Source organism: Melanostigma gelatinosum (assembly GCF_949748355.1).
Source record: "Melanostigma gelatinosum genome assembly, chromosome: 3".
Taxonomy (NCBI): domain Eukaryota; kingdom Metazoa; phylum Chordata; class Actinopteri; order Perciformes; family Zoarcidae; genus Melanostigma; species Melanostigma gelatinosum.
The window spans coordinates 21,816,805-21,838,886 of record NC_136636.1 but is presented as its reverse complement, the minus strand read 5'-3'; the positions used below and the strand labels follow the sequence as shown (position 1 = coordinate 21,838,886).

The following is a 22,082-nucleotide window of genomic DNA, read 5'->3' as shown; positions in this document are numbered from 1 at the left end:
TATTGTAATATAGTTTGGGCAAGTACTTTTCCTACTACTCTGCAAAAAATGTTGGTCCTCCAGAAACGTTTTGCTAGGATCGCAACCCGATCAGAGTCACATTTCTCTTCTTCTCCTCTATTTCAGAAATTGCAGATTCTTACCATTTATGACATACATATTTCACAAACTTGTGTTTTCATTGATAAGATACTTTCAGGTGAAGGGAATATTCCTGATCATTTCAAGACCTTCTATAAATTGAATTCACAGGTTCACTCTCACTCAACTCGTCAATCTTCACGTCTTCATCCTCCTAAGTTACTGACTAGCAGAGGTCAATTTTCAATAATATTTAGGGAACCAAACTATGGAATGACTTTTCCCACTGAACAAAAGAATGTCCCTCTGTAAAATGTTTTAAAAAATGGCTAAAAGAAAATCTGATTGCTGTTTTGTAACAGTTTGTTTATGTATTAGTTTTCATGTCTTTCTTGTTTTAGCTGTTATATTACACATGCACACACACACGCTCACTCACACTCGACACAATTACATTATTTTTTTTTCTTCTTTTCTTTCTTTCTTTGTTTTGTTGTAATGTAATGTCTGATGCATATTTTATTTTTTCTTTGTAATTTTGTAAAATTTTAATGTTATATAGGTGGAGGCTTCAAATAAGCCAAGTTGGCTTTCTGTCTCTTCCTGCACTGTGATTCATTTATTTCTGTTATCTTTGATTATTTTAGATTTTATTGTTTGAATTGTGCAAAATGAATAACTCTAACTCTAAATAACTCTAACTCTTCATCAAGTAATCACTGCATACACACACACGAGGAGACGCTACCTTCCTTCTGCTGCTGAGCTCATTTTGTGTTTGTCATTTTAAATTGGACTGCTTATCGAGCACATTTGAATGTCCTCGTTCCATTCGGATTTCATTTTTCTCTACACGATTCCTCTCTGTTCTAATCGTTCCGATAAGACAGTTTTTCACATTAGCCGTGGCGTTTTCTATAAAAGGGGAACATGCAGTACTGAACTGACAAGCAGAAAGAAGCCAAGTTATTTGCATAACAAGCAGCATACATGAGGTAGGACACGGTGGATCGGGAAGTTAAACAAAATGCAGTTGAGGTGTGAAAGATTTCCCGTTTATTCTCTGTGCACAATCTCAGAAGTGGAAGTGGAATGTAAGAGGGGGGAGGCCCTGGGACTGAGATGTTGATAAAATATGAACTCACACAGGATATTTAAAGCCTCTGACATTCTCTCCCATGGTCGACATTTTGGAAATGGCCTCCACCAGATGTAGCCAGCAGCAAGGATGCAGTGTTCACCTCAAGATAATTAGTGATCAAGAAAATAAATGACCCTGATCATAGATTTACTCCAGTCATTTTCCCTCACTTCATCACAGATTGGGGTGACTGCAAGTTCAATGCTTGTACAGTTTAAAATGTAACTTGGTAAGTGTCTTTTGGCCGTCACATTAATATCTGTCGTTTTGAATACGATAGAGAGCTGACGAGCGTTTTCTTTAATGCTTTCAGGGGCTTTCACGTCTCCTCTCCGCTTTCATGGATGTTCACTGAATTGCCTCTATTTATGAATGCTCATGGTGTAAATGCCATTTCTAGACGCTGTATTCTTGGTCAAGACACAATGTTGAAGTCCTTGTGACTACAGTGGTATTTAATTTAATTAATGCAAGTTCATTTTTCATATTATTTAGAATTTTTCGAATCGCTTTCTCATAAGAACCATTTATTAAGTGTTAATGTAACTAGTGGCTTTATCGTTAGTTAATAAATAAGCTGCTAATACTTTATAGACTTACGGGTCTCCCTATCGCTGGTGTTTATATTTGGTGATAATGTAGTTTAATAATGTTGGTAATCTGTTATTAATACTTTGTGTTTTAAAAATTCCAATAAGCTATCAATGTCTAGAGTTATATATCTGTAAAAGCAATGAATCTATTTTCCACTCTCTGTCCATTCAATATACAGTTGGGGGCATTAGCCTTTTAGCTTAGCTTAGCATAAAGGCTGGAAAAAGGGGGTCAACAGCTCATCGGGTACTGTCCTCCAAATGTAACAAAATCCCCCTACCAACATGAAAAAATGTAAAAAGTGTAAAGCTGTGTTTTTACTGTGTGTGTGTGTGGGGGGGGGGGGCAGTCTTTATGCTAAGCTAAACTAATAGTCTCTTGGCCGTGGCTTCATACTGAACACACAGACACAAGAGTGCTATTGATCTTCTCAACAAGACAGCCCGTATTTACAGAAATGTATTACTTTTTCCTTCATCACGAAATGGATTTTAGTCCAGACACTCTTCAACGTCCTGAAGAAGAAGTAAAGAAATATCTGAAAAGAAAGTCAAGTGTAATGCTGTAGGAGGATGAACAGCAGCTAGAAGGACTTTTCACAACCCAAAAATGAGTCATTTACCACGAACAAAGCCATTCCCTGCCATTTAGAAAGCAAGTAACAGAGTTACACCCTCTTCCACTTTTCCAGCCCCAGGAGGTTGCTGTTATATTGTATTGTTGTCCATTCATTATAATCTCTCTAACCCTCCAACAGTGGCACAAACAGCCCGGGGGCTCCTAAACATGAACTCGCTTCATTATACTTCACATGTCGCCGCCTCAGATGACAGAGGATTGCCAAACCTCGCCTCCATCTCTGAAATTAAACTTCTACCACGAGGAAGGCTCACAGGGTTGATCGATCCCTCCACCCCTCAGGTCAGACGGCCGTCATGTACCGCACAAACACCACACGTTCACGCCTGCTACTGAAGCTTATCGAAGTCCTGCCGCCTGATAACCACCGGGTTTCCTGTGACCATTCCCCACTTTGTTTATTCAGCCCACCTTGTCATTATGTAAAAGAGGATTTTCTCTGCTCAACATACTGGTCTGATGCTTCATATAACGCCATGTCTCCTGGTTTTGTGTGTGCTTCTGAGCTCGGGAGCATCTGTCCAGTTTGTGCTCTCACAAGTTCACCATCCCCTATGAGAAAGGATGCATGTTGGCTGACCTTAACCCAGCCCATTGGGCATGTGTGTGTGTGTGTGTGTGTGTGTGTGTTCTCAATGGGGCCATCACACTATGTGAGTGTATTGATCCTCCGTATGACTCTGGAGGGAGCAGCGTGGACATGTGTCCCATTGTGTCTGGAAACCCAACACTACTGTCACTTATCTCTCCACTAGAAGAGACTCAATTACTGGTCAGACCCATGAAAACATGCAGTGATTGTGCAGAATAAATCCTCAATGTGGAAGGCAATCCTGTAGTATATGTAAAATATTGCAGTTTTCATTGCAATTCTATTATACTATAATTCCACCCTTTTTACTTTTTACTCTGATATGTTTATCTGACATCTGCAGCTTTTATACTTTTCAGATTGATCCAGTGATTCCCAACCTCGCTCTTTCGTTTGGCTTCTTACAAAAAAAAACGCAGTGTCTAGTCGGGGCCTCTTATCACATTTCAGATATCTATGCGTTGTTTTCCCAATGAACCTTCTCTGTTTTATGTCAGAGTTTGAAGCCCAAAGAGATACATTTATCGAGCGTTTCACAAAAGTTGCAAAGATTAGAGAAATTGTACAAAAAGATATAAAGAAGTTAAAACTTGATCCACCTCGGGCAGCTTCAACAGAAAATTGCTACTTACACATTGATGCATCATATTAACAATCCAGTATCACAGTATGCAACAATATATTCATATATACTCAGAGCGGGCATTTATTTGCATGAGTACTTTTACTTTTATCACTTGAAGTATTCTTTGATAATACTTCTGTACTTTAACTTAAGTCAGGACTTTGACTTGTAATTGAGTATTTTTGGATTATTCTATTGGTAAAGACACAATTTAAATTTGCCTTTGAACAAAAATCACCTCTCTTAGTTTAACTGATGGGTGTTTGAGACAACTGAGGTACATTGTAGCTTTTCTGCAACAACACCCCTAGAGGGCAGTATTGTTGTTCTCTCCATTTTTCCTCATCACTGCACAAACAAGGTTCCACATACAACTGAACATCCATCTCCATTATTTTAATCTTCACCTCGAGCCAAACGACTCGGGCCCAATCACAGGTAATCTGCTAAAGAAGCAACCATTTCAACTGGCTGCATTTCAACTGGCTCCTCACCAGGGTGATGACTGGTGGCTGATATCAGGGCAGGAGTTAATGAGTGTAAACATCTGAACACCTCCTAATAACGAGGTGTGGTCCGGTGACGGGGGCAGCCCTGTGGATTAGCAGCAAGTCCCACTGCGCTTGGCTCCTAATTACCGGCTGGTGAGCACAGTGCAAGCCTGTATGTCTGCTCAACCGTTCCCCCGATGTGGGCATACCATCCCTGACAAACAAAAGACACACACACTCACACTCATCCATAACAATAACACCATTTATCATTTAGTGATTTTCTGTGCAGTGATAAGTGTGTTTCCTATCACAGGGGAATTTGTAAGATACATGTTTCACCACAGGCATCAATGGCCGCCTGCAGCAGGCCTGTGTTCCTGCTGCCCCTGTCCTTGGTTTGGGCTGCTCCATCCCGCCCGCCTCTCTCCCCGAGCTGCAGAGTGCTGCACTGCATCGGCAGATCAAAGCAAGAATAATGACTATACAGCAGAGATGTAGCTACAGCACCGAGGCCCCGAGTGTTCCCGCTCGCAATGCAGAGCTGTAGTTAAACCACGGGCCGACTAAAGATAGCAGGAAGCACAGAACGTGACGGCAGCCACCTCGCAAAAAACCGTGCAGGTGTGGATGTGACCATGAGGTGAGGAGAGGCGAAAAAAAAAACATAAGAAGAAAACAGAAGATCACAAGAGACGTCTGCTTGTATTATCTCCAAATTGCAATTGCAGAATGTATGGATCTTAAAGCAATAAACATGTTTCCCATATGTCTCCCCTCCCCCTATTGTGGCTTGTTACACATGGATGTAACTGTGCTGCCATGAAGAGTTCACCGTAAAGGATTTATTTTCCTCTGCCATCTCCTTTCCACCCCGTCTCCACCTCCGCTGCACGTTCATCCTCCTGCTCCTCTCTCTTTCTCTCACAAAAAAGCTATTAATAGGACACCCTGCTCTCTCTTTTAAACTGCAAGGAGCACACACCGTGCACTTAAAGGGAGGAGCTGAAGATACCAGGAGACGTTTTGAAAATGTCCTCCACACTTCCCGTGGCTACAAAGCTCTGGGTGTCCTAAAAATAACAACAAAGGGGCCTTTTCGTTGATTCGTGGCATTTTGCATCAGCGGAGACGTTCTTCAGGCTAAAATTAGCTCCTCAGATCATTTGGCTGACTAAATAAATGCCTCGCGAAAAGATGTGAAGAAGGCTGCAGAAACATTTGATGAACACCTCTCACGTGCGTCCTCTTCATACTGGAAATCACTTGAGCAATAAAAGGTGACACACAATAAACACACTGACCACAACATTTCAGTTGAACTATTATTGGCTTTATTACTGATATTACTTTGTCAGGGTTATGATCATTTGGAAGGAGTATATGCATCTTAGATTTCACATGATTTTCTTGTCCATAGATTGTCCTTTTTGTCTTGTAAAGTGCAGATAATACTACGTTTTAAATCCAGACTTCACATACAGTATATAGTACATGTGTTTTGCTCCATCATCCATTGGTTCTTATTTACATTATTCTCTCACATTTCATTTCATAGAAAGAAAATCCATTATCCACTGTACCATTGTTGATGGATGTTTTCAGGCCTCTATGATATGGGGGGTGGGGGGGGGTGGGGAAGGGTGAAGAACTGTACATATTGTTTCAGTGGATGCCACACTACCAGGCTCTGGAGGGGTCAAACGAAATAAAACAACAACAACAAACAAACGTCCGTCCTCAAACGCACACGTGCATACAGATTGCATATTGATCTTCTTGTTTCCCCACATGTATGAGTTTTTTTTCTTTGTGTGAGTTGTCTCAAAGAGCTGACATCGCAGTTTAAACAAACAGAAGGTCAGAAAAACTCACATTCACATGCAGCCAACGTGTGAGTGTTTGACGTCCAGCAGCAGAATATTGCAAAGCGGTTCTCTTGTGGTTCGTTTTTCAAATGCGGCGTCAGCTCTCAGGGTCGACTGTGTAATAAAACATAAAACGTTCAGTATTTGAACCTTCTCAGCTACCAGCTAGCATACTCTGCATAGATTTCTCAGTGTATTCACTATTGGGCACCCTTCTCATGGAGTGGATTTGCTGGTGGGTCCCTCAGCACGTGAGACATGCTTTTTTTTTTATTGTATTTTTGTTTTTTTTCGAGGCTGTGGTGCTCCTTCTAAAGCGATACAACATCTTTTGAATGGACTTTGTTTTCACTGAATAAAAACATTTCACAGATTAAATCTGCAGGTCTACAGATGAGGATGACTCTACTCGTCTTTGTGCTTTAAGCAGCAATAACCGTCGACACACAACTCGTGGGCTCCCGTGTGCGAGTTGCTACAATGAATTTGGCTGAGGTGTAGTGACGTGCCCAATTTCAAACGTAACAGATAAATGTTGCATGTATCCGTGTCATTAACATTTGTAAAGAAAAACAAAACAAATGGAATGCAGACTATGACGATACAATGCATTTGCATGCACAGACAAATATTTTTGGTCAGACTGTGAGTGGTTCTTTTTCCCCACATAAACAAGTATATGCAAATGGCTGTTTCATAAATGCAGCTGTACAACCAGGCTAAGACGCTGACATTCAGTGGTTCTCCCTCTCTCTCTTTCTCGCCCATACACACTTGTACACATACACACACTCACCCATGCCCACGCACAGACAACTCCCACAGAGCTGTGCATCCACACACCCACAACAATACTCAACTGATGATCAACCAGATCTTGGTTGGACGGTGGAGGTCCGATAAGGTTCATTCTTTTAAAAAAACAACAACAGCTTTGTTCTCCACACAGACCCATCCACCCAAAGGATTATAGGAATATTGCCAAATAAATATCTAATCTGGTCCTACCTCGAGTCACAGACTATTTCAACATCTCAAGATGTCAGGAGCCTCATGTCAGGCAGTTGGACGAGGCGTCCTGAGCACATATGGACAGCGATGGTGTCAAAACATTTCGCCACTGCAGGTTATAGACCCTAGAGAGCGGAATGAAACCCGAAGAATAAAGATGTACATCCTGGCATGACAGAATTGTTTTTAGACAGTTGTTGCTACAGGCCTTCTCCTAATCCATCACCTTTCTCACTCCCTCGGACACGTCTGTGAAAAGATGAAGAAAGGCAAGAGACTCACGAGTGAAGTCAGAGGACCCCCTCGGTTAGCCAATACCTGCTACACTGCTGCTAATTATCACTTCCCGTGTTGACGTTACTGCCTTTGACTGTTACCTTGGCAGTGTTGAGCGAACGGTGGATGCAGCTCAGCTGGACACAATCCTAGAATCAGAACCGAGTTCACATTCGATGCCAACTTTTACAGACAGATTGATTCTGGCGTCATCAGACTTCTTAGAGGACAGCCAGGCTCCATTTCCATTCTGAACAATTCAACGCCAATACAACATCTCTGACTCTGGGATGGGGTGATACCGTTTTGGACACCGACCTGCCTTTCAACAATTCATTCACAGAAGGCAGAGTAAAGCAAACGTTTAGTATCTAAACGTGTGTCAGGTTTGCTGGAAAACCCGCTAGCAAAGAATATGCTTTTAAATTGGCTCGTTAGAGTGTGTCTCTGGCACTGTATACAGGCTGTGAAACAGGAGAACATAGAAACTGTGCTCAGAACAATTATTATTGTCATCGAAAATAAAAACATGGCAATGATCTGCGCATTGTGGAAAGGCTCTTGCTTTCTCTTAAACATTGCTATTTTAAGTTTTTTATTTCTCCGATAAATGTATATGTGTACTGTTATATGTGTCTTGTCTGTATACATATATTTCATATCAGCAATAAATATGTCTATTGTATTAATTACACATTTTTTTGTGTGGCTTCTTCTTTGATCTTAAATGCATGCTTCTAGGAATGTTTTTGAGGTCATGCAACATTAGGAGATTAGCGTGAACCCAGATAAAAAGGCAGTTCGTGGGGGGGGGGGGGGGGGCTTTGTTCTATACACAAATCCTACAAAGTTGCTATTTTCATCATGAGGACACGATCGTGTGACAAACCTGTGAAAAAGACAGCACTACAAGTCTATCACAGGTGCAACTGGGATTGATGTCCAAAACTAGAGTGTGAGTTTTGCGGCTGACATCACAGCCCAACGACCTGGCAAAAGTTTAACGCGATGACTTGTTGGAATGTTAGTACCGGCGAGGACGCCGCATCCTCTTTAGGGTGGTATTTCGCCTTATGATGATTCCTTAAGAAATCCTCTAACATACAGCTTTATGTGTGACCGCTTCCTGCAGTCTGCCTTTTTTAAAAGTGTGTATTTGTATAGAAGGCAGTGTACAGACAAATACACAGTGGTGTGATGAAGCAAGTGGCAGTCGAGAAACAAGTGGAAATTCTCATTCAGATACAAATGTCATGCAATAATCTACTGACTGACTGTTTACTACTAACAGCACCTATCTACCTACCGGCTATCAGTTAAGTCACAGTTAACCTACTATTTGAATACGTACTGTGTGTGTGAAACTGTGAAAAACAAACAAAACAAGAAGAAACATTCAAGTTGTCCTCAAAGCTCTGCAGTAAGACCAGTTTTGGGTGAATGGAAGGGAGGAAAGCTTGCATTGCAATACATACAGTAAGACCAAAGCAGTGAAAAGTCAAGGCCATTCTCAGTCATTCATCAGATACTGATGTCTGCTGGGAAAAAAAGGTGTCGAACCATAAGCTACGCGCTGATGGCTGTCATTCATCCTTGAAATAACGTGGTGTGCTTAACCACCAACCTCGTCACAAGTCGCCCACAGGCTATGTCAGCGCTGAAGGGAGCTTGCTTTATGCTCACACATCCTCTTATTTCTAAATGGTAGCGTGAGACAGTTCTCGTTTCATTGGCTCCAGGAAGCAGCATATGTAGCGCACAAGTAGGGCTCTTCAGAAAGCGCATGGCAGAGCAGCTTGCCTTGGGAAATGAGAGGCCGAGGGACGGGGGACGAAAGCAGGGCTGGTGTGGCTTTTTTTCTTTCTTTTTGAAAGCAATACTTCTTTTTTTTTCTTGCCTTGTTTCTCCCTTTTTCTTTTCTTTTTGTGCACTACTAGTAGCTACTGTTGTGAGCAGGACATTTTTTGGCATTTTTTTCAAAACAGCCACACACAAACACACAAAAAAAAGCAAACTCCATGCAGAAATGTAAAATTTTAAATTTCACTCTGTTTGACAGTTATCAGGAGTTTTAAGGGCAAGTTGTGAGGAGGGAAGACAGGATGAGCAAGAAGTGAGCGGATGGTATTTGCATTTTTTTTCACTGTCTATCATCATCATCATCAACATCCTAAATTCTATTGCCTTTATTTTTTTCCAGCACACGTGAGATGGGAGCCTGTCCCGTCCAGTTGCTCAGCTCCACATTCCCCGCTGTGACGGGGAGGAAAAAAGCAGAAGACTACACGTCTGTGAGCATTTTGGTGATGTTTACATAGTTTGTGTTGGCCAGCGTGCAGTTGGCCGTCTTAAGGTTCTCCTCCTGAATGTCCTCGCGGCTGTTGTTCACCGCCTCCTGGATCTCCATATAGTCCGATTTACTAATGGTGGAGCCGCTCCGGCTCTTCTGCAGCTCCTCGGCCGAATCGGCTTTGGGCACGTTGACCTGCAGGTACTGCGCCTGTTCTTCGCCTTCAGTCTCGCGGTGATAGAAGTAGTTGAAGTTGGACACAATGACAGGCACGGGCAAGGCAATGGTCAGCACACCTGCAATGGCACAGAGGGAGCCCACGATCTTGCCACCGATCGTCGTTGGGACCATGTCGCCGTAGCCGACTGTCGTCATGGACACCACCGCCCACCAGAACGCATGCGGGATGCTTTCGAAGTGTGACTCGGGCTCGTCTGCTTCGGCGAAAAAGACGGCGCTCGAGAAAAGTATGACCCCTATGAAGAGGAAGAAAATGAGCAGGCCCAGCTCTCTCATGCTGGCTTTCAGGGTCTGACCCAAAATCTGAAGCCCCTTGGAGTGACGGGAGAGCTTGAAAATTCTGAAGACTCGCACCAAGCGGATGACCCTGAGAATGGCTAAAGACATGGCTTGCTGACCCGCCTGACCATCGTCTGGCTTTTCTGCGAGCTCTGTGCCAAGAGTGATGAAGTATGGGATGATGGCAACAACATCAATTATGTTCATGATATTACCAAAAAAGCCCGCTTTGCTGGGGCAGGCAAAGAAGCGCACTAGGAACTCAAAGGAGAACCATATGATGCAGAGAGTCTCCAGGATAAAGAAAGGGTCAGTGAAGTAGGTGGAATTATAGGTGAAGATTGTGGTGTTGGTCTCAGGTGAATAGACTTTCGTGTGAGACTTGTGCAAATCGTCATCGTCATTGCGGAAAATGGGGAGGGTCTCCAAGCAGAAACTGACAATAGATATCAGGATAACCATGACAGAGATTATGGCAATAATCCTAGCAGGACCTGAGCTCTCTGGATACTCAAACAGCAGCCATACCTGTCTCTGAAACTCATTATCTGGAAGAGGCCGCTCCTCCTCCTTGACGAACCCCTCGTCTTCTCTGAATATCTCGATGGCTTCGTCGCCGAGCTCGTAGAACCGAATCTCCTCTGAGAAAATATCAAGGGTGACGTTGACCGGCCTTCTTAGCCGGCCCCCTGACTGGTAATAATACAATATGGCGTCAAAGCTGAGTCTGTTCCTGTCGAAAAAGTACTCGTTCCTCAGCGGGTCAAAGTACCGCATCCTCTTTTTGGGGTCCCCCAGCAGAGTCTCAGGGAACTGGGAGAGGGTCTTGAGGTGAGTCTCAAAGCGCAGCCCTGAGATGTTGATGACCACCCTCTGACAACACTCGTGGTCGGCCTCCGGGTCGTAGTCCTGCGGGTGCGCCTCGTCAGAGGTGTCGCCGGTGGCTACAGTCATTCTGCGGGGGGAGGAGGCCTGCACTTTTCAGTGAGTCTGGGTCTTGCAGCCTGGAGAGCTGCAGGCAGGGGCCAGGAGAGGGAGGGGGCTCGACACCGTAAAGACCTGACGGCCACAGGATGTCACCTAGGACCTGACTGCATGCAGGACAGATAAAGCAAAGACAGACAACAAGGTCAGGTAAAAACGGAGACATGATTCAGCACTCAATACTTAATACCATTAAGTCCGGAGATGTCAGGAAGGAATGCTTTTAAGAACTGAAAATAGGTGCAAACCAAGCCGCCCTCTGAAACAATGTCAGTAGATTTGATATGACTATGTAAAGTTATACTGTCCTGATAAGTCAATCGATGCAACAATGAATCAGCTCATAAACTTGAGGCTGACAGTCCTGCTCCTTACTCTGGCTAATGAATATGCAAATAAGCCATCCGCCTTGCATATAAATTGCTTCAATGCAGGTAAACTCTGGGGCTAACTGGCACATAAAAGCATACGGACACTCGTAAATTAGGACACTGATCTGCTGCAATGGACAAAAGCCACTGAAATGAATGTAACTAGCTTTTCTGCAGTAAAGCCATGCATGAATATGGCAATGCAGCAGGCACCGGATTCATACAGAGCGCATCCTGTCTAGAATATCATAGAAATCCACTGCGGTCTAAACACCAAATGTATGAGACGCTTTCGAGATGTACTGCTGTACCAAACAAAACACACACACACACACACCTCATACTAACTGACTTCAGTTTTGTTTTGTTGGAGCATTTTAGTCTTGAAATGGTGCCCGTCTCTGAAATATTTAAAAACATCTATAAATAATTTATCCATGGAAGGAAATAGGTTCCAAGAGAAAAAAAAATGTATCTCTTGCCTGCATCATCTCCACTCACAGCAGCACCGTTTTCCAAAATAACATCCTTATGAAACATACAACAAATCTATAACTGCTTATTGCCTAATATCACAAAATGCCAAGACTTTAAAATATATATTTATATGTATTTGAAATCAGAGATGATAAGCTGCTTTATCTTGATCTTCAACATACCTGCAGGCATCTTTTTCATATCTGGTGGGAGTTGATGCTCCCGGTACCAGGAAGGTGAATAACCAGCTGCGACGATCAGGTCTCCAGAGCGGGTAAAAAAAAATCCAATGCGGGGCAGTCGATGATAGTCACCTCATGTTGTCTGCAGCATCCTCGCAGTGTACACCGGGTACAGTATGTGCGGGTGTGTCCTCGCTTTCCCCTCCCAGACTCCTTTCCTCCGGGTAGGCTGTTGTGGGATGGCGATTGGCAAAAAAAAAAAGGGAAAAAAAAGGGCGGAGGGAACCGATCAAGGAGGTGCTGGTGCTTCCCTTACTAACCAAAAGGTGCTGGGATCAGCAGAACGATTTGCCTCCGCTGTTGCCCTCCGCGCCAGCGTGACTGTCACGAGCTGTGCGCTGCATACAGCCGCAAAGGTAAATGGTCCTGATGAGGTGCTCGGAGAGGCAACATCTGCAAAGGGAGGGAGGACAAAGCAAGGCGCGGAGGAGGGAGAGGGCTTCAAAAAAAATAAAAGAGGGCAAATCTAATCTTATGACCAGGATTCAATAATTAGACGCGTTCTGGGACACGTGCATCAACAATGAGTTCCTCTTTTCATGTCAGCGTGAGAATAAATCTGCAATCACCATTTTACATGTTTATTTCTTATTTAGGCATGCCACGTGAATCACCATCAAGACTCCCGTGTGTGCGCCGCAGACATACGCTCGTGCGAGTGCGTCCAAACGTTTAGAGCACGCGGACACAGTTCTGAGAGTACCCTAATAGCCGACACGGTGAACAGAGCGGCGTCTTCAGACACTGACTTGAAACGACATGCATGAAAGAATCGTCCAACGTAGGGGGCTATACGAGAATACGCAATAACAGTGTGCCAGAGCCCAGCGCGCGCGCGCACACACGCGCGAATATAAAGTGCCCTTTTATTGATCCTGCATGGTCTCTGCTCAGAAGGGGTTTTTTTTTTGTCTTCAGGTGAAAGAGTTCTGGGTGAAACATGTTTCTGCAGCGGCCGCTGCATGGTGTTTAAATGTTATATAGTGGAACCTGCATTCGGACACTGCTGTGCATACCAAGAGCCGTGCTGGTGATGGAGCAGGCAAGAGGAGAAAACACAAGGTGCTCTCCATCTGCACTGAAGCCTATAGCACCACTCCTTATGCCGTATCTGCAGTGTGGGCAGTTTAAAGCGTACACATCTCCATCATTGTTCAGCAGCACTGCTGTTGGCCAGCTGGTTTCAATGCCAATTGGCAAATAAGTATTGTAGTTTATTTTAGCGAAATTAGACCCATATAAAAGGTTGGGTTATAGGAGCTATTTTAATAACAAGTAAGCTGCAGCTGTTTATTTTGGAAACTACTTTGGAACGTTCATTGGCATTGTCCCACACACACAATGTTTTAGTGGAGTGTCTTCCTCACTCATGTGTCTTTTCCAGGGCTTTATTGCTGACATTAACATCCAGAGGCAACAACATGAATTCAAGTTTGGTCTTGTTACAGCAGTTATATTCCCCTTCCTGTCGACGAGTGGCATCAATAATAGATAAGAGGGGGACGAAAATAGAGCAAAACCCTCAACATTGTACTCTATATTCAAAACGAAGATCAAAAAGATCAATAGTAAATCCTTGCCCTGCTATCAATACTGGAGCTGGGAATCAAAGCACCGTGGCCAGAAGGGACCTCCAGAGAAGCCAAAGGTCAGCGGGAATCCTTCGGATTACTCCTGGCAGATCCGAGACCACCACGGCTCGTCCCTTCTGTCTGTCTGCCTGCTGCCACACACGTGCAGATATATACCTCTTACTATCTTTTAATGGCTTTCCCAAGTTCCTCATGACAGCACAGCCATTATTTATGACCCGGGGCCCGTTACAAGCACTGTTAATGCAGGCTCTAAAGCTCAGTTCACTTTGCATTAGCAGGCCTGCTTTAATTAAAAGCGAAGGGTCCCGGCACTCAAAATGCTGTGCTGTGTTTTTGTCATATGTGGGGACATGAGAATGGGTGCAATGGTTGGCAGAGAAGGTGTCAACGAGGAATTTGTTTCCAAGAGGTTATTGATTTCAGGTCTCCATCAGATGCTGTTTTGGCGAAAGGAACAGAGAGCAGAGAAAATGATCTTGAGGGACCGAAGGGTCATTATCACTGAGCAACCAGCTGAACGCCATGTTGTCGTCACTCTGCTGTCGTTTGATTGTTTTACGAATAAAGGCATTCGTTCTCAATTGTTGATCAGCCAAGGACCCCTTTCAAGATAGAGTACACGCCAGTCGCAGAATAAGACGCAGGCTATTTGATACGATTCCAGTCTTCGTTATGTGAAAGAACAACACAAGAGAAATGTGTTACAAATGAAAAGATATGAATTACTATTCATTGAACTGTAAAGCCTTTTGTACCAAAAAGAATGAATCTGAACAGTTTTCCGACCCCCTGGCAGAGTGCCACAAACCCCAGACCCCACGTTGAGATCACTGGTGTATATGATACCAGAGTTTCCTTCTTATGTCGTGCCCACCCTCCGGTTCCCCTCAGGTTACTACCTCTGCCAGCACTGTTGCTGTTGTGTGCACTGTTCGTGCTGTTAGCACCGTTAGCTGCTAGCCTCCGGCTCAGCCGTCTCCGTGTTGAAAGCGTTGAGTCAATATGCTTTGAATTCCTGAGACCCTTTAACTCGGGGGTATTCAATTAAAGTTCAACGATGTCCAGAGAATTTCCTCATGCTAAGGTCCGGAACATCACAACAATGTTTGATTTAGCCGAGTAGCATCACGTGAGTTTGTTTGCAACGCATGTAATTGGTCGGTATGTTTCCTGGACCGCTGAACGAGTGCCAGGCTAAAAAAAGCTGCACCGGTTAAAATAGAAGCGCTGCGTAAAAATGTAATAATTCTCAATTATCTATCAGTTATAGGTCCAGGTCCAGAGACAACGGCGCCTGGGTCCGGACTCGGACTGCGTTCCACCTATCAGTGACCCCTGCTTTAACTTCTCAAATCTAAAACTCATAACAACTGTGTCAGCACTGCTCTGCCTCAGTGCTCTGGACTGCAGCGCACTCTTTAAGGTCTGTTGTACCTCTTTGCTCCTTGACACTGCATTGCAGCAGCCACAGGTTTCAAGCACGCACGCAGTATATATATCCTGTGTATATTTCCTCATTAGAGAATTCCCATGCAAGAATCATCACCATATGTAATGAGAATCTTATGCTAAATAGATCCCATATGTATTCTGACTAGAGACACTTCATCAACAAATAAAGAAGCGTGGCTCAGGTAAACAAATATACAGCGATGCAGCTCCTTCTCTGAGCCCCTGGAGCTAACGGTACATCTGAGGCAGAGACAGGAAGAGATGGAGATAAAGAAGGGAGGGGTAGGGAAGAGAGAGCTTTGTACAAAGAGAGGGTGGAGATGAAAAGTGAGGGAAAGGAGAGCGTCATGCTCATCAGATCGAGGCCCAGCAGGATGAGAGCACACACTGGAAAAGAGCCAGACACCAGGAGAGACACAAGGACACTGGTCCACTGCGGTATACTGCCAAGCTGCTTCTCTCACTTATACTCGGATAACCTCACAGAGGTCTGCACCCACCCGCTGCAAGAGCTAATTATCTACACTCACAGGTCTGCAGAATACCATGTGGACATTTTCCTCATAATAACAGTGTGTGTGTGAAAACGCATGCTGCCGATCTGCAATTCAAAAGCTACAGCATGAAACATCGGGCTGAAACAAACACACACGTTACTATACGGCTTCTTCATTTGTATTGACAGCTGCAAAACAACAAAGAGAAGACAATAATCAAGGCTTCATTGAATTCAGTGAACTATCCCGATGCTGAAGGACCGTGAGTCAGTCAGTGAGGGACTCAGTGTCACTGCTGCAGGGATACCCTGATGCTGCATGCCTTTCACTCTGCATGAATGAGCGAAATTCAAGCCCAGGTAAGTGCTTGCTACAGGAGCGCTGCAGGTTGTATTACACCAAAGTCACTGGACAAAAGATGCCATTTATATGAGGGTGAGAGGACGAATATCAAACTGATTGTGTGTCTGTGACAATGAGCTTTTCACATGCACAGCGAGGCTCTGTAAAGGGAAGCGGTTGACTTTATGCATTACATGCAGCAGTGACTTATTGCAGCATATTGCTCCACCCCCCCCCCCCCCCCCGAGGATGTTTAGCAAATCCTGGTTTTGCTCCCTTTTCTGGTTTTAGAAAGCGCACAAAATAATGTGGCATCAAAAGCATGAGCCCTATTCAGATCTGCTCATCATCATTTAGCAGAGAATATAGGTTCGCTCCGTTTGTCTTGCCGCAGATGCACATTATGGGACTTGTGGGATGCACAGCGACAGCAACTGTGTCTCTGTGACGATGCAATCCTCCGCTTTTTTTATTTGCCAGTGACTCGAGGAACCAAAATATTTGCCTCAGCCTCGTGCGGCAGTCAATTATGCAGTCAACACTGCGAAGCAGCCGCTCTCTGTGAAGGACGAGCCGACCGGGGCTGCACGGTTTGGATCAACACCAAAACTTCACACGCGTCTGACTTTTCCCTCCAATATTGACCTTGTCCGTCAAGGGTGAGGTGAACGGACTGCTGGAAAGCGCCTGAAAGCACCACAGAAAGTGTCCAAAGTCAGCATTGTCACTGTATCTGGGTGAATCTTGTACTCAGCCTCATACGGTTGCTACGGAGACCATCTCCAGGGGCAGCGGTGGGAGGAGGCTGGTGACATCACGCTCACGGAGACTCCAGTGCCGCTGGGATATTTCAGGTGAAGTTACAACGCGATGATGAAGCACTTTTCATTTCCCTGCAGTCAGCTGCATTAGATGAATTAGTGTGAAGGAGAAATGTAAAATATGTTTATGATTGTGCTATTTCCACAGTTCCACACCTGGGACATGTTTTACAGCATATGTTACTGATATGAAACTTTTCATTGTCAGGTACATCTTGTCTCTGGGGGGGGGGGGGGGATGCTCGCCGTTCTCTCACTGAAAGCCCTGAAAGTCTTGATGCAGAAGAGTGAACTTTATGAATAGCCTCAAGAGTGACTTTACATGTTCTCTGACGAGCAGATGGATGAATGGCACCCAGAGAAATAATAGCTCATGGATTCTATCAGCACTGATTTACACTGTTAGGGCAAATACTGCACATAAAAATATCAGAGCAGAAGGAAAAAAATAAATATGTGCAGAGCTGTGAATAACTAGACCGGGCCCCCCCTTCTCTCCACCGATGCGTCACGAACAAGCTTTTGGTAAAGTTCAAGGATGACACGCGGCTCCTCTCCTGGCAGACGCCGGGTATCGTTAGAGGAAGCACACTGAGGACAGCGAGGGGACGGGAGGAGAGGGGGAAGCCCGGGGTCCACTGTCTGACCCCCCCCCCCCACCTGAACACGATCCTGGACTCCTCCTATCTGCCTGCAGCAGCAGTATCAGAAAGGAGCAGCTGCGGATTCGACTGTTTGCAGTTTCCTGCATCTGTGTGCATGCAAGCTGATGTCTGCTTTGACTCGGTGCAGTGTGTGCACATTCTCTCTGACCAGGATCCCACAGCACAGTGCACTTAGGCGTACCAGCTGTGACCGTCTTGCAGCTGTGCAGCACTCAAGCACTCTCATTCATACACACACAGGCAGGCATTCATGCAGGGACAGCCAGACAACTACACGTCAACATTTGCTAAAACTTGCAGTCACACGTATTAAAGTCATCACTATCCATCCTGCTTCAAATCTCTTTTTCTCAATGCTGCGTTCTGCATGTTCATCTCTATACATCTATAGTCACATGTAAGTCTTATGTTATTACACAAAGAGGGTTGGGTAACATTTTATCAGAACAGATGAGAAAAATATACTCTTCCATTCTTTGGAAGTTCTATGAACTTTAACTAACTATCTTCAAACTAAAAGCCAATGTTGTCTAAACACAAGCAGCCGTTATCTAAATAAATGACTGCCGAAATATTGATTCAAATCAAGAACTGTCTGAATGAGAGAAAGTAAACAAAATTACAAACAAACTGAGAGCTGCATTCATTTTTTGGCCACTTTACAGAGATGGAAATGATCAGCTTCTAAAGTTGTTAGAGCAACATGTTTGTTGTTTCTAGTGTTGAAATGAATGGAAGTCGGCTAATCACTCCTTTTAGCTCTTTTTGTCTCCACCAAGTTCTGAGGGAAAGATCCGGCTCTTTCGCTATTAAATGCTCCAGTATGTTCACCAGCTAGCCACCAGCTTTTGTCTGTCTGCTGTATTGATGCTTAACATGTTAGGTATAGCGTCTGCTTAGCTCAGCTTTTTTCACTTACATTATAAGAGTTTGGAGTTTGGAGGCCAGAAAAGAGCTGAAAAGCTGAAAGACTCAGAAATCCTGACGGAAACATGTCAAGAGAGAAATATGGATGAATGTAGCTTTAATGGCAGCTTCTGCTACTTTGATACTGCAGTTTGATACCCAGTTATATATGGAACAAAGGGGCAATTCAAGAAGAGTTCATTGAAAGAAATGATAATGTTCTATTTCTTTAAATGCTGTAAAAGCAACACTGATCTCCTCATGAGGCCACAGCAGAGGGCACCTCTGATGGGACTCGTACCTGCACAAACTAGAATGAGACAGGCTGAACTGCAGCAGACGATTAACGACGCCGAATAACTTGCAGACACGTTTCATTTCCCCTGGTTGAACATACACTGAACAAGGACTTAAATTCCAGATGAGACAGAGGGAACAAAGCCACTCAGCAGTTCTGAGACAGAGCACCTGGAGCTGTGGGCCGCATGGCGTCTGTTCTGCAGGACTGAGGTCCTGAACGCCCGGAATGAGTGGACGCAGGGTTAAATCTGTGAAACTGCTCCACTTAAAAATGGTTTAAAATGTGCACGGTCATAATATATGTTATAGCCTTCAGTGGCTCTTGTTCGAGAGTTGTGTTTATCTTCCTTAAATGTTTTCGTTAGTGTGGAGGCTTTGTATACACAAATCAAATGCGAACCACGTCTTACTAAAACAGGGCATTTTTTGTCAAGTTGGAAACTTAACCAAACAAAATTCTGAACCTAAACTAAACATAATTCCTTACATAGCAAAATAGCAGTTACCTGTACAGTGTATTCTAAATATAGGATAGAAAATCATGCAAAAAGTTGTTTATTTCATAGGGAATTTGTTCTTAAGTGCCTTCTATTATTCTGAGCTCTTAGTCTTTTGTGAAAATGTTGCTTTGTAAACAGACTCCATGAGCTTTCATGTGTTTCTCCAACAACAGATGTTTCTGTGTGGCAGCTGAGCATACTGCAAAGTGAATTTCAAGTAACCTTCACGTCCACTTCTGAGGCTCGTTGATGTGCTTGTTCAAAGTCTCGTAGCACTCAAGCTCACCAACTGTTTTTCCTTTTGTCTCCTGGGAAACGTAACAATTATGGGTGTTGGGATCTAAGAGGGGCGTGTTTGGGTTATCAGCATTTAAGAAACTGAATTCTTGACATCAATATAATTATTAATGTATGTAACAATTATTAATGATTATTAACAACAACGGGGCACCACCCTGTGAACAGGGACCAATAACCAAACGATAAAACTAAGTCTCATAATTAGTGGTCACTCATAATGTCACTAGTCGGGTGCGACTACACATTCAGTGACAGTGAAGGGTTAAGTTCGTACACAAGGCTACTACATACAGTTTCATTACGCACATATGCACAAGTAATCACAGACGACTGCTCCTTAAAGTATAACAGAGTTTATTAAATCAAAATAGTATTTTAATAATATTGCAACCAACAAACGTTATCACACAATCTTATATGCCTAATACCTAAAGTCAAATGCAGTTGCGGCTGGTGGAAAATGTTCTCGGTAGGGCCATCCTATCAATTTCAGCAAACATCCCAGTATGATTTAATGCAAAAGAATGTAAGTATCAAACACGCATTATTACTTGGCAGTTAAATATTTAACATGTATTCCAACACGAAAACAATCAGTAAATAACACTTATATAATATAATATAACATGTTCATTTATTGAGATGCCCCTATGGACCTTGTTATAGGAGGTAAAGATCAGGAGAAGTAAACATGAAGTGTAATTATGAATACTGATGTTAAATTAAGCTATGATGAGTTTTCACTGTTAATTTAACATCTCGATTACATGTTGATGCCTCCATGACCAAGTTAAGCAGATGAGACTGAGGACAACTATGTAGAATAAAAGATGTTCACTTTGTCGAATATGTAGCTTGACAGAGTTCTCCATGTGTGTCCTGGTGTTCTCATGTTTCCTTACCTCCTCATCCCTCACTCCCATAACTGTCCGTGCTGGATCCGTCCCCGTTGTTTTAAAAAGCTAAATAAATGATTAGCATGACGTCATCTAGCTAGCCAAACCTGGTGTACAGCTGCTTCCCTTTCCCGCGAGTCTGCTGTCTGATTGTGAGGTCAGGCTGATCTGATATCAGCTCTTTGGCTGCAGAATCTCCGCCAAAGTTCTCCTCTCAAACGGGTCTTGGAGGAGGAGTGCTCGCCTGTAGAGACTTCTCCTGACGAGAACGCGCAGCGAGGGGGGCCTGATCGTTCTGGCCCCAAGCTGAATCTATTTGAGGGCGCTGATTGGCTAAATTGTATGTCACTCATTTATATCTTGAATCAGCAATTGGCTAAACTGCTTCATAGACCCGCCTCTTTTGGGCCAAAACGATCAGGCCCCCCAAGCTGCGCGTTCTCAGAGTGTCGTGCACACAGACAGAGAGCACGAGCAGAGAGCATACAGGCTGAGAGGACGAGCAGGAAAAGCATATATTTTGCGCAGATATCATACTTTACACACATTACTGGGTACATTCCATAGTTCAAAAACACAAATATTGACAATTTATATAATTTATGATTATTATAATTATTATTATTATTTTTTTGTGTGGCTCATGGTGGGGCCATGCCCCATGGCCCTCTATTGACCAGCCGCCACTGGTCAAATGAATAAAATGGATGAGGATGTGTGTGTGTGTGTGTGTGTGTGTGTGTGTGTGTGTGTGTGTGTGTGTGTGTGTGTGTGTGTGTGTGTGTGTGAGCAAAAAGGGGGGGGGGGAAACGAGGGAACAGCTCAGTGACGTGTGACGTAGTTAGGACGTGGTGACGTCTCTCATGCGTGCGACCCAAAATGGCGGTTAGCCAACAGGGGACCCGGCGTCTACATGTGGTGGCTGTTCAGCACGTAGCTAGATTAGCTCAAAGCTATATGTGTGTGTGAGGCACTCGAGGGCACGGGGTTACCCAAGGGCTGCTGACTATGTGTGTGCAGGTTAGTGGGCCCGGTGCCTCTTCTGGTCCCAGGACGAAGTCCAGAGGGAAGAGAGCGTTTGTGTGCTCCCTAGCACGACGTCGGTCGAAGGGAAAAAGCATTGAGGTGTGACCTGCAGGCAGTTTTATAGAACAGTGGTTGAACCACAGGGGTCCTGGTGCTGTCTTGGCTCTCGGCCAATGAGATTGCAGCGGTGCATTCAGGTGACTTCAGGAACCATAGTTTTTTTGGGGGGGGGGAAATTCACACCCTAGTGTGAAATTCCTTCAGAGGAGGCTTGCTCTCATCAAACCACAATCAGGATGAAACCTTTGCTTGCAAAAGGGAAGGCCTGACTCTCTTTGTTCACAGCACATGTTGAAGCCATTTGGTCAGACCCCAACATGGGTCAGACTAAAAGTCTCTAGGTGAAACTTTCAGGTAGTTTCCTGACCTGATTAACAAATCGCAGACAGTCGCAGTCGCAGACAGTCGCATGGCCTGATTGTTTGTGGTCTCACAGAACCAAAGTTTTCTTTTTCTATCACCTGAAAAAACCCAAAATAAGTATTGACGTGGTAACTCTTTGCTATGCCACAAAGGGGCTT

At 44.0% G+C, this 22,082-nt stretch overlaps 1 protein-coding gene across 1 annotated transcript; it reads right to left on the bottom strand.

The window, feature by feature from the left end:
- Positions 1 to 9,599: 9,599 nt before the first annotated feature.
- On the bottom strand, positions 9,600 to 11,081 carry LOC306775501 (potassium voltage-gated channel subfamily A member 2; the record flags this gene model as incomplete). Its single annotated transcript, XM_079265946.1, has 1 exon — positions 9,600 to 11,081. The coding sequence occupies one exon, from the start codon at positions 11,079 to 11,081 to the stop codon at positions 9,600 to 9,602; it is 1,482 nt and encodes a 493-aa protein (XP_079122072.1).
- Between the last annotated feature and the right edge of the window lie 11,001 nt (positions 11,082 to 22,082).